The sequence below is a fragment of the Argiope bruennichi genome, chromosome 1, assembly GCF_947563725.1.
Source record: "Argiope bruennichi chromosome 1, qqArgBrue1.1, whole genome shotgun sequence".
NCBI classification, from domain to species: domain Eukaryota; kingdom Metazoa; phylum Arthropoda; class Arachnida; order Araneae; family Araneidae; genus Argiope; species Argiope bruennichi.
The window spans coordinates 10,543,848-10,557,540 of NC_079151.1; the positions used below are offsets into that span (position 1 = coordinate 10,543,848).

Here is a 13,693-nt window from a genome sequence, read left to right on the forward strand (position 1 = left end):
GATTTTATGTGTGCTAAACTGTCATTACTTTGCATATTTGAGTCATTTATGAATCAAGTTAACGTTTGTTTCCATTACAAGATTACCAATAATTATAAAAATAATAAAAATGAAAGATTTTATCACTTTAAAAGATGTGTTATGTAAGTTAAGTTTACTATTTTATCGTCGTGACAATATTTATCTGCTGAATTCTCGCCTAAAACGACCTTATAGGACATTCAATATACAAAAATCGTTCAAATCGTTCTCTGTAAACCGTTGAAAGTATAGGTAAAAAGTTTGGAAAATGTTGATGCCACCGGATTTAACGAACCCCCTTTTGTTAAATTTTCAAATTTAAAAGTTTTTTCTTCTTTTGCGATTTAAATGAAGGCAAAATTCCTTATTTAGCGAATTTGAAACTAAAGCGAAAGATGAAACCTTATTTAACAATGATTTCAAAAACAGCAGTTTATTTTAATTCATTTGAGTTATTATTGGATTAGAAGTATTAAAATAGTTCTTTCAAATGAATGCAGTATGTATCTTGTTCGGAACCGCTGAGTAATGAGCAAGTCCTTGCAGATGAGTGTGTCACGTGAGTTTCACGTGGATGGGATAGGAATTTTCTTTCTTATTGCTCAACGCAAAGAAGTAAGGAGTATGGGATGCTCTGTTTTGCTTGGTGTTTTTTTTTAAACATTATGTAGCATGGCATATTGTCGGAAACGAAAATATTTTTCATTGAAAGAATAGCTTAACATTTTATGCCCTAAATGTTGGAACGTTTGTGACCAGAACGTTGGATCACAAAATGTTTTCGTACGATGCTTTGAAATATCCACATCGGTACGAGCTACAACTATCAAACATGGTTTGAATATTGTGAAAACTCACCTAATGTAAATAACACACTATTTTTTTGCTTCCTATAAAAGCAATATATATATATATATATATATATATATATATATATATATATATATATATATATATATATATATATATATATATATATATTCGAGTCAGTAATGAAGAAAGTTGTCAAATATTATTCAATACATATTTTTAAAGTTCGGGTCTTTAAGTGAGTACTTATTTGCTGTACTTTTAGCTCCTAAATAAAAAGAATACAATTACTACAAAATAACTAAAATATTTACTACAAAATAACTTCATAAATAACTAAAATATTTACTACAAAATAACTTCATAAATAACTAAAATATTTACTACAAAATAACTTCATAAATAACTAAAATATTTACTACAAAATAACTTCCAATTTAACGATTGATTGTGTGATTAAATAATTTTTTTTTTCTGTATGCACATTATGATTTCTATTATAAAGTGGAAATAAAGAAAAATAGAATGAAGACAGATGAAGCAAGCATAAAACATTTTCATTTTACGATGATTTGGACCGTGAATTCAAGTCTTGTAAATTTTGATATTTCTGGGACGTCGATACATATACTGAAAAAAAGTATGGTATATTTAAAATGTAAACAAAAATAACTGTATTTAAAATGTAATAATGCAACATATAGAAGAAGGGTCGTTTTTTTGTTAATGCATACGATTCTGTTATTGAAATTTACAATGAATATAAAAATAATTAATTTTTGAAATTTTATTTACACACACACACACACACACACACACACACACACACACACACACACACACACACACACACACACACACACACACACACACACACACACACATCTTTTCTGCAAATCTCGAAGACAAGTATAAACATGCATTTTTTTTTTTTTCAAAAATTACTATGAATCCATTTAAATTGTATAATGATAAAGTTTACCCCTTTGTAAAAATGATTACTTCTGTCATTACATAAGATCAAAGATTTCAGTTAGCAATTGTAGAGAAATATATATATATTGCACTATTTATAGAGTTCAGTTTGAAACTCATTACATCTAAAGAATTAAAGGACGGAAAATAATTGATGTTTTTTCGCTGGTTTTAATTATGTAATATAACATAAGGATGCCATTCATTCCTCATTTCGATAAATAATTCTAAATGACAACCCATTCATTTTCTTATAAAAAAATCTCAAAGTGATCTTTTGTCACTGATTGGTTTACTTGCCGCAAGGATAAACTATTGTAATCTTAATATTTAGATAATAAAATTCAAGAATTCTGCATGTTTTTAACCTTTTGGAAGAAATATTTATATCTTCTTTGAAGCCCTACGGAGGACGCCTCAGAAATGAGGATAAGGAGTTTCCGGTATGGTGGTTGGTTCTCACTACCCTGATGAGTACAAAGATGATGGGGGTCGGCTACTTCCTATCAGTGACGGAACATCTCTCCTACGGGAAGGGTTGTACCGTGGCCGGTGATGGCCCTTAGGACTAAATATTAGTTCCCGCTTGCTGTCGCGGTAGTTCGGTCAATCAGATTTAATGTTTTAATGAGGCGGAGTGGAGTAGACAGTGTAGTATATCTTCTTTGAACACGATAACACTAAACGAAAGTATTCGTCGGGTTTGATAGATGGACTTTGGTATGGAACCTTGCATCAAAAGTGTAGATTTGTGTTAAATTTTGGAGAAAATCCTTCAAAGGGATTTTATTCATTGTGCTTTTGCTTACGTATGAGTCAAATGAATTGAGAAATGTAATGAGCAACATGAATGAAATTTGGTGCAATGGCTGTATTAAATGAATGAATTATCGGGTATGTCTTCGATAAATCTATGTATAAGTTTGGACTAATCTACACAAAAGTTTACAGATATGTCTATTTGAGTATATCTGAATGAAAAAAAAATGGATCAAGCCGACGAGGTGAATTACAATGTATTATTTGTCTGCTGACGGATGTGGGCCGAAATTAGATATATATCAAAATCTGGTGGTGTAAAATCCTTGACGATTTACTTTTTACGTGTCTCTTGTTCGGGAAAAAAACGTTATGCCCGTGTATTTGTAATGTGAATATAGCATGGAAATTCGAAAGATAGCGAGCTAACTGGATGAGAATTAAAATCGTATTTATATACCAAAATTTGTGTTTGTGAAGCTTTATTTGTAGTTCTGTATTATTTTCTTGATAAAAATAAGATTGAAAAATCTTATTTTTCGATCTTATTTTTAATCTTATTTTTCTTATCACTTCGATTAAATGCAAAAAAAGTGCTCCAAATGTTTAGTTCTTTTCCATTTTAATGACCTAAAAATAAAAAATAAAAAGAATTAAAAAATATAAAGCAAGCTTTAAAAAAAAGAAAATATACTATCCTTTAAAATATCAAATTCTCTTTCAAATATTGAAAAACATCTTATTGTGAGCTTTATTTTCACATGAATTTTTCAATTTGGAAAAAAAATTACGAATTATTACTTAATCCAATAGTATATTCCGTACAATAATTTTTAAATCCTACTTTCTTTTTCTTTTTTTTAATTTGTTTTATCCCAAAGATATCACTATGAAATTCAACCCTACGTGGTAGGATGTCGTTGAATTGTAGTGATTCATAAATTTTTAAATTCGAAGACATGAAATTCGTCTTAATTTGAAATATTTGAATTAAAATTGTTAAATAATTGTAATGCATTTTTTATAAAGTTAAAATACATACTGGTTACAACTGGTTACTTTATATACTGGTTACTAATACGACTGGTTATTTTTTTTACTAAATGAAATTTAATTATCAAGGACGTGCAAATGAAAAAAATATTTCTTCTGAAACTTAAGAAATCACAAATCACAAAATTAGTTTAGAAATTTGCATACCATTTATATACCATATTTGCTTATGTCACTCCGAAGAAATATAGAGATTAAATTTAAAAAAAATGATAAAGCTTTTAAGCCATTTAGGAAATTGGGACATTTTTTTTTGTTAATCATTTTAATTACTTTGATTGTAGGGACTAATGAATAAATCTGGAATTTTCTAATTATTTTTCCAAATGGTAGAATAACAATTGTATGAATATCATTTTTTAAAGTTAAATATTTTGAAAAACTAAGTATTCGGAAAATCATTCAAAAATTAAAATTAATTTATTTCGTAAATTCTTCCTATCAGCAATTTAACTTCATTTATTTCAATCTTTTTATTAAACCGTTTTATTTCTCTAAATAATTTTGCATTTGTATTGAATTTTATAGATTCAATAATGATATTAAAAGGTTTTTAATTTTCTTAATGGTTTTAATCTCCTCTTAGTTAAATCTATTTTTGCATGCAAAACAAACTATTCATCGTTTCTCCAAACATCAAATCTGAGTCTCCCATGAATTATTCCCCATCACATTGATTTACGAGCAGAAGGCAGGTAAACAAAAGAACAGAGAACTCAAAACGCTAAATAGCCTCAATTATCAGCTCATGAAAGGACGCTCACTTCTTTTTATCACTTTTAAACGCCGTCAGATGACATCCGGTGAAGAGTGACAATTTGGCGAGGATTCCTCTGCCCTTGGCGACACGAAATCTGACCGGCAAACCTGTTCCACTTTTTAGTCCGAAAGAAAGTAAAGCAAGCGAAAGTAAATCACCCCTAGATCCGCTAACCGTCCACTCCACGATCTCAGATAAACTCTCCCTTTTTGACGATGTCACCAACAATTAGAAGCATTCATTGAAAAAAATATATATCCCACAAGATTTGTTATGACAGTCTCTGTAAAAATACCTAGAGTTGTACTGAAGGCTTATAACTTGATTCATTATGCTAATTAATTAATGAGAGGATATTGCTTGTTTAATACTGATATTTAAGATGGCCGAAAGGTTTGTATCAAAGACATCATGCATACTTTCCATCATCATTTTTATACTCTTAGTTTTAAGCGTTGGTTTGCTAGTGGTTCTTCTGAAAGGTAAGCAGCTCACTGATTATGACGATGTACCTGAATGGGCTTTCACTCACCCTCCAAGCCCCCACCAATCTGAAACAAAATCTCCAAATGATCAGCAAGATTCAGCGGATCAAACTACAGAACTGACCGAGACACCGTGGAAAAGAATCAGGTTGCCCAAGTATATCACACCGAATCATTACGATTTATTATTGCAGCCGAACTTGACGACCGACATCTTCGTTGGAACTGTCAATATAAGCATCACTGTCACACGAGAAACAAAATATTTTATGGTTCATGCTCACCTGTTGACTATAAAAGAAGCTAAGGTATACGATATCCAAAAAGATGCGGAGCTTCAGTTGGATGTTCAGTTTCCTTACCATTCTAACCAATATTATGTGTTACAAATGGAACAAGAGGTGAAAGCAGGGAAATATAAACTGTATTTCGACTTCAGTGGTCATTTAAATGGCTCTATCGTTGGCTTTTACAAGAGCAGGTATAAAAGCAATAATAATGAAACAAGGTAAGATATTGCTGTTTTTAAAAAATTTCTTTTGAAATTTTAGTTGATAAGCACTTTTTGAAAATTAAAATTCTCTTTTAAAAATCACAATATTACTCCACCAGTATGGAGCAATACATATTTATGTAGTTGTCATCTGATTTTAAAAACTTTAATGATTTAAAATTAATTTTCTTATTTCATTTATAATCTGTAAAAACTTTTTTGTTTAGAAATTTTGATTAAGCAATTATTTTTAAATGAAAAATGTAGGTTCAGAAATTTTATTTTCCCTGCATTATTTATATTCATTTACTCAATTTATGTGAGAAATAAAAAAAAAGAAAAATCATGTAATATAGGTTCGCTATAAGTAAAGACTAATCTAGATAATTTTTTTGTGCATAGATCAAATTTCATTTAAGAGTAAGCATTTATTTAAAATATCTGTCGAAAGTTTAAAAAAAATGAAGTGAATTAACCAATCTCAGCATATACTTCCTTTTTCAAATTTATACATAGTAATATTTTAGCAATTGTCATGCATTATAATTGTATTTTTGCTATATATATAATTCTTTTGGAACTAATATTTATGTATTGAAAAATACTCTAGTTATTTGTATTAAAAAGGAAGAAGCCGATAACTATATTAAATGACATAAACGTGTGCAAAATTACTTTAAATGATGTGACTCTTACTTGCACAAATGTTGAAATCAAAAGAATGGTGGTTTCTTACATATTTTGAGGAGATATAAAAGTTGTCTTCCTATGTCCAATAAGTTTCGCACCATTTCAAATTATTCCTTTTAGCTCCTTAAACTAATTACTTATTTACAAATCAGAACAATGAACTCAGTTGCATTAATTATTAGTTTTATTAGCATTCTAAAATTGTTTGATTTTCTGAGATATGATTCATGTATGCGGATTTAATAAATTGAAATGAAGGGTTGAATCACAGTTTTCATGCCGTACTTGATTGTTTATCATTTTAATAATATCTCGCAACTTTTGATTTTTGTCGCTTGAAAGTGACCAATGCATTACATTTTTTTTTTTTCAAATAAGAAATTTTAATGATTCTTTGCGTTTGCTATTTTTCTAGCAATGAACAATAATAAAAAATGATTCCCTTAGAGAAACGGGTAAAAGAAAGAAGAATTCATTGCGTAATACGAATCATTCAATTAAGACGAAGATTCAAAGAGGGAAATGAGACGATGGGAAGAGGAAGAGATTTCTTTTTTTATCCTGTAACTTTTGCTGATCCTCATTTACAATCTTTCATTTTAATTGTGTTAGTTCTTGAGTTTTTACATCATTTTCTTTTTGCACTATTGTATATTTTGCTTTATGAATAGGTTAAAATAATTATCTTAACTGCGACAGGATTTCTCTTTCAATCAAATTTTTTTAGATATAAATGTTATGTAACATTTATTGTCATGGAATCATTTTAAGAAAAACAGCATCCAAACGATGTTTGTGATTTTAAACCATTTTTGAAATGCTGAAAGAAGAAGAAGAAGAAAAAAAAAGATTTCTCATATAGTAAATGATGTGCGTTCTTAAAAACGTGAATGATTAACGAATAAATTTAACAACGATTCCTCCATAAAATACTACAATGTTTACTTTCTTCTAAGAAATAAAAGAAGCTAAAACATTTTTGATGTATCGATATGTAGTGCATCGAATGTATCTTTATGATTTAAATCTCTCTTTGCCTGTTTTTTTTAAATTAAGTTATGCTTAATTTATGTCGGAAAGTATAACCATTGACTCACAGGATAAATTTTCCTATTTGGTCTGTCTTTACTCAAAAATAGCAGATTTCTGTCAAATTTTGAGCAAAATCAATCTACAAAAATTTTGTTTGTCTATCTTTTCTATTATATTTGAGCGTGATTAATGAAATTTAGTGCCTCACTTTAATTTACGGAATTCAACCAGGTGATATGTAAATTTTATTTAAAGAAAATTACCGCAACCAGTTAGATGAGTGAATTTTTGTATATGGTATTGACATCGAAATTGCAGATGTATCAATTGGACAAACGGGAAGATGTCTAGTATACAAACATAATTCGCTTCATTTACTAATCAGTCATATGCAAAACGCAAAAAATTGCCCGCATCCTGGCATAGGGGTAGCGCGTCTTCTCCAAGATCTGGGCGTCCTGAGTTTGAGTCCTGGCTCGGACATGGTTGTTCTTCATCTGTTCTGTCTGTAAGATGTGTGAATGTGCCCCCCTGTAAAAAGGGGTTGTGCAAGCGAATGTGATGTGCGAGTAGAAGTCGTACTCTTGACCCTAGTTGGCGCTACAAAAAAACAAGAGACGCTCCCGTGCCGGCTTAAAATCACGGTCTTCGTAACAGCGAACTTGTCTATGGCAAGTGCCATAAGAAACAACAACACAAAAAATTAACTCAAATAGAATTGAAGAAAATGAATTGTTGAAAATTGCTTTTATTCAGTAAAATCGGTGTGAAGAATGCATAAATGAGAATAACAGGTTAAAGAGTTTAACGTAAAATAGTAGCTACTTATACAAAACCGGATATTAGCCTGTGCCAAATTAAATGATTAAATTGACACATATTCACGGCCACTTATTGGCAGTAACAAATGTAAGTTCTTATGTTCAATGGTAACTTATATATAAAACATGATTTTATGAAGCAGTCGTTAAGCTCTTTGACGACACTCTTTATTCTTCATATTTTTAATGAAATAATCCAATTTTTAGTTTTTGACGAAGCATCTTTGTCCAAGCAATGGCAAAAGGAATAGGAAGATGAAAATCAGGAAAAAGTGACTATGAGAAAATATTCTGAGCTTATATAGTTTTAGAAATGAATCTGCAGACTTAGCATTTTGATTCTGTGGGAAGTTTAATAATCTACATAACTTAGCAGTTAAAGTTATAGTGAAGTCGGAATTCCACTGATGAGAGAAATATTTTTGAAGAATTGATTAATTAGAAGTTATTACAATTCCCCCCCCCCCTCCACAAGCCTCAAACGTAAGATTGTGCGAAAGTGGTGCTGCTTAAGAAATAATTAACGTTTTTAAAGAACCCAATTTATCACTGTTTCTGGCTTATAAAAATTTAACAACATAATTGTAAATGTATAAAAATTGAAATTCAATCGAATGAAGAAATAAATTAACATTAAAAATAGATTTCTATAAAATATTTTGATTAAAAAATATTAATATGATAGAATGCTGTTTAATAATCAAGCAGAATTATTTGAATGTGTAAACAGATACTATATATTAATATAACTTATTGATACCGGAGACTTTATTGCTTATTCAAGACTCAGTTTGAGTTTTTCTGGAGAATGGAAACGTCTTTTTATTTGGAATCAAGCACTAATTGATTAGGATTTTTTTTTGCAAGAATTGATTCATTTTTTTATACTAATTAATTAAAAAATAAAATAATATTTAATTTTTTTATTAATTTTTTCTTTAATCCACAATTATTTCAATGTATGAAATTTTTAGAATCAGATATTTGAAAAAAGAGAAAATCAACACTTTTATTTTCAGAATCATGTAAGAAATACTTTTGTTTACGCTTTTTTTATTATTGTTTTAAAATTTTCAAATATTTTAAATAGTATTAGAATGGAACTTGGTCGTAGAATGGCAGTGTGAAACTAAATTCTAAATTGATGAATGTGGAATTTTTTGAAACATTTTCTCTTTAGGAAAAATAATATAATGTCGTATTATCGCTTACAAAAATGAGCATATTTAGATTTTTAATGGTCAAATATGGACTAACTCACATTTCATCTATCTCCTAAAATCCCTACTTTTTCTTTTTCTAAAATGATCAACTACATAGTTTACCTTTTTGAAAAGAATGAATGATTCTTAAGCCTAAAGCAATTTCATGCCTATAAACATGAGAAGGAAGGAAATTGGTGCTTTTTTTCTCCTTTTCTTTATAAATAAAATGCGTAACTTTTTCTCTAGCAGTATAGGGTAAAAGTAATTCCTAGAAGCAAAAAAAAAAAAAAAAAAAAAAAAAAAAAAAAGCGATAATATTTTTTTATAAATAAAAATATTTTTTCATGCTCTAACTATGTCTATAATGTAGCGCATTGTATCAAATTAAATTTTTAATCTAGATAATATTCCTGAAAATTTTCAAACACTAATATTTTTTAGAATTAATAATAAGAATTAAAAAAATTTCTTTTCGAAAAGCAACAGTCCTTAATTAATTCAAAATGCTTATAAGAAGAATTATTTATAATATATATTTTTAATATTAACATCACAATAATTCTAAAATTTACAAAAGTATCTTGTACGCTGCTAAAATTTAAAAAAAAAATCAAATGAAATGCGGTTAAATAACTTTCCATTTTTCAGCATAAATTTAATATATTTTTTTTTAATTTTTGAGCTGCTAAAATTTTGAAATCAATAGATTTCAAAAATTTCAAAAATAAATATGTTAACTAAAATGGGTTCAATAAATGCTCAGTTCAAATTTTGAAGATGCCGAAAATTTAAAAAAAAAAAAAAAAACTTTATCTCGATAGTTTAGCAACATTTTTTCGAAAATTTATGATGATTTTAAATGCCTGTTTTTCGTTCAAAGTCTAAATTTCTTTATAAAAACACCTGAACAGAATGACGATTTCAGCCTATACTGGTGTGTGTTAGAGAAGCACCTCTTCGTTGTGAAAAGAATAACTCAATTATTTCATCCAAAGCAATACTAAACTATATTGTAATCTAAATCTTTGTAAGCAACGTCTTCTGTGGAATAGTGCCATTGTGGAAACCTTGAAACGTTTTTCAATTTCAACCTCTTGCTTTCGCTCTGAAGCCGAAAATGTATGATTTCTGGTGTAGATTGTCGTATTAGTTTTTCAATCTGGAACAAAGCCAAATCGTACTCAGCATAAAAGTCATTTTTACAACAGGTATTTCTTTAAGGAGGTCTTCTAATCACCCAGGTGCAAGTCTTGCCCTGAAGTTCCCACTGGGATAAAAAACAAAATAAACGATGTTTTACTCTCATTAACTTTGAGTGTCACATAGTCAATATGGCAATTATTTTTTAATATTTCCCTTTTGAAAAAATATTTTTACTTAAATAAAATTTTATTCAATCATTTCAAAATTCAAAGAAATTTTAAAAATGCGTATTTAAAGATTATTTATTTTTAAAGATAAAAGTAAGAAACGAATATTAATTTTCGTTACTTTATTTTCTTTGTTTTTTAAACTACTGTTTAACTTATCTCATGTTTATAAGCATGGAATTTTGTAATGGATTTTTTACTAACTTCTTCATGCATTAAAGTTTTGTACAGTTATGTATTTTAAATGAAAATGTAGCTATTTTAATATTTTCAGAATGTAATAATCATTTAATCGATTCATTTCATTAAATTTTGCTTCTATATGAGTGGTACAACATGCAAGTAATTTTAGGAAAAGGCTAAAATGTAGAAAATAATTAAAATAAAAAGAAAGAATTTCAGGTCTCTTATTCGAAATTTCAAAGTATTATAATATTCTAAACTTGATGCATCTGTTTTGCCTTCATTTGGTTTGATTGCACAGTCATTGCATTCTATGCATAGTGATTTTCGCCCGACGCAGTCAACAGAAACAATACAAACTTAAAAGCACTGTGTTTGAAAATTTTACTACTTTAAAATGTATTAAGCATTCATTTGTAAAAAAAAAAAAAAAAAAAAAAAAAAAAAAAATGTAACATCTATTCTGTGCATGGCGAGTTTTACGTCATGTAATCAACATAAACAATACCAAACGATAAAAAATTTTAATGCTTTCAAATACGTTAAAGTTTTAGTTATTAATAAACTAAGAAATGTAATATTTATACTTGGCTATAAAAGTATTTTTATTGATTATTCATAAAATAATCACAATAGAAGTGATGTGAAAGTTCTCTTTGCAGTGTTCTCTCAGATAATTGAAGTAACGCAACAAAATTTCTTTAAATTTTTTAAAAATTAAAAATATAATACAAATTTTGAAACTCTTTATGTTGATTCTCTGTAATGAAAGAAGAAAAAAAACTTAACAAATTTAGTACTGTAGATTTAAGGACCTATTCTGTAAAGTGTTTTTAATAGTAATAATGTACGATACACAATACAGCTGAATACTTATAAAAAATTGCAATTCTTTGAAATTATAAACATAAGAGAAAAATATACAAGAACAATCTTAATACAAATAAAAGTTTTGTTTCTGTGTGCAGCAATAGAAATAAAAGGATACCTGAAAACCATTCTGCATAGCTTCCTCTTTTAGATAAGTAAATCACATTTCAAGCTCTTATAAAACAAAAACATTTAACGAATAGGATCACCCCATCAACGTCTAAATGAACTAAAGGCGACATTGGTATTATTTGAAATCAGTAAGTTTACATCATAGAGAAACAGATTCAATGGTATTTTCCAAATATGCATAGTAAAAATAAAATTATAATCATGATGAGATATCATATGATATCAAGATGATGAATTAAAACTTACTCGATAGATGGTTACCTAACAATGGGTAGATAGAGACACTTGCACAGTGTGGTTTTATTGATGCAGTTATAGTTGAATCATGCTTGATAACTTTATGTGTAAAAAAAAGATAAAACATGTCCATGAAGTAATTATATTGGAAAAATCGGGCATAAAAGAAGTTTGTTAAAAAATATTCGATAATTAGGGAAAAAAACTGAAGGGATCTAGATTAGAAAAGCCGAAATCTCCTCGGGTAGGTTACACCAATAATGTAATGGAGTTTGTGTCATTATTGCTTCAATTAGTATTCAGAATTCGCTCTTTAAATTTTAAATTGTTTCTTTTGACTCTAAAGAAGGTAATGTTTTTAAATTGACAGTTAAATGCTGTACCTTAATCATACTGGTTTTTCGAGGCCTTGAAGAAGTAACAAACACTCATCTTGACGCACGTCCGGAGTTTCTAAGAATTAAACTTATCTGCAACATAAAAAAAATAAATTATTCTTTTCTGTCATGTTTAACGATAATTTCCATTAGAGGACGAAATTTTTAGTCATTTTGTGTGCGAAAACTTGTGTAAAGATATATACCAAATTCCATCCATCTAGTTCAAAGCGATTTTGAATTACCTCTGTCACAGACAGACAAACTGGGAAACATATGTCGAAAATGTATTTTTCGAACTCAAGAAAGTCTAAAAAATTCATTTCTAACTCAGAAAAGTCTCTTTCGTTAAAATTTCGAGATCGAATTTTTTGACGCGTGAATTCTCTATGCTTCGTATATGAGAAAGTGAATATTACTATCGAAAGTAAGCTATGATGCTTACCTTAGACAGTAATATATGAGTACACATTATAATTTAATAAAATTTTTCTTTTAAAAATTCTTTACGAATGACTGAAAAGATTCTCTGGAGTTAAGCGAAGGTTCAAAGTTTTGACTGGAATCATGTTTCGAGAAACGGATGAGTATGAAACCTACGTAGAATTTCAGAAGTGGTAAATGCTCTTTTGTATTTTGGAAGTGGCATTTCATAATGGATATTAATATTTGAGCCCAGTCAAAATGAATGTTTGTAGCATAATTTTGTGTATATTTCCAATGTATGGCGATTGTTAAGTAATTTTATATTTTTTTAAGTAAATAAAAGGCCTGTTTTTGCTTACAAGATGTAATGTAATAAAAATATCCTAAAATAGCGGGAATAAATAGAGTTTTTATTGAACATTAAAAGATATGCTCTTAAAGGCCCTTTAAAGATCTTTTCCAAAGTGGTTGCAGATGTCTTTCAATTTCTGAAGTGGTAACAATACTTGTATTGTTCATATGGCGGCTTACTTCCTAATTTTAAGGCAACTTTAGATGGGCTAGTAAATTGTTCATGTTCCCGAATTCAAACTACTAAGAGCTGCTTGACCTTTTAACCCTCCTTTGCTTTCAAAGTAACTAGATGCATAAGAATTTTCTTAAGAATGAAAAGACTTATATTAATGTTTTAGGTTCTGAAAATTTTGATAACTAAGTAATCAATTTGAGAAGAATTTATCATATTTTCCACTTTTTAATTACATTCGAAATATACAATAAATATTTCGGAAAATATTTTACTGTAAATATTATTACATTTACATTATTATTAATGAATGTTATATCAAGAATGTGAAATTTATGAAACTAATTCAGTTGAAATAAACACAATTTAAGGTGTTACTTTGAAGAAAGATACTAATAATTCATAGTCTTAATCTTTTATACCGATTTAATACTTAAATGATGTGCTTTATCAATATAAGATAAAAAA

At 28.3% G+C, this 13,693-nt stretch overlaps 1 protein-coding gene across 1 annotated transcript in view; it reads left to right on the forward strand.

Moving 5' to 3' along the window:
* Nucleotides 1-4,470: 4,470 nt before the first annotated feature.
* Nucleotides 4,471-13,693, forward strand: part of LOC129962542 (uncharacterized) — a 129,081-nt gene continuing 119,858 nt past the window's right edge. The window contains exon 1 of the mRNA XM_056076337.1: nt 4,471-5,371. Within this exon, the coding sequence (XP_055932312.1) occupies nt 4,761-5,371 (611 nt within the window). The 5' untranslated portion in view covers nt 4,471-4,760. The remainder of the gene's footprint in view (nt 5,372-13,693) is intronic.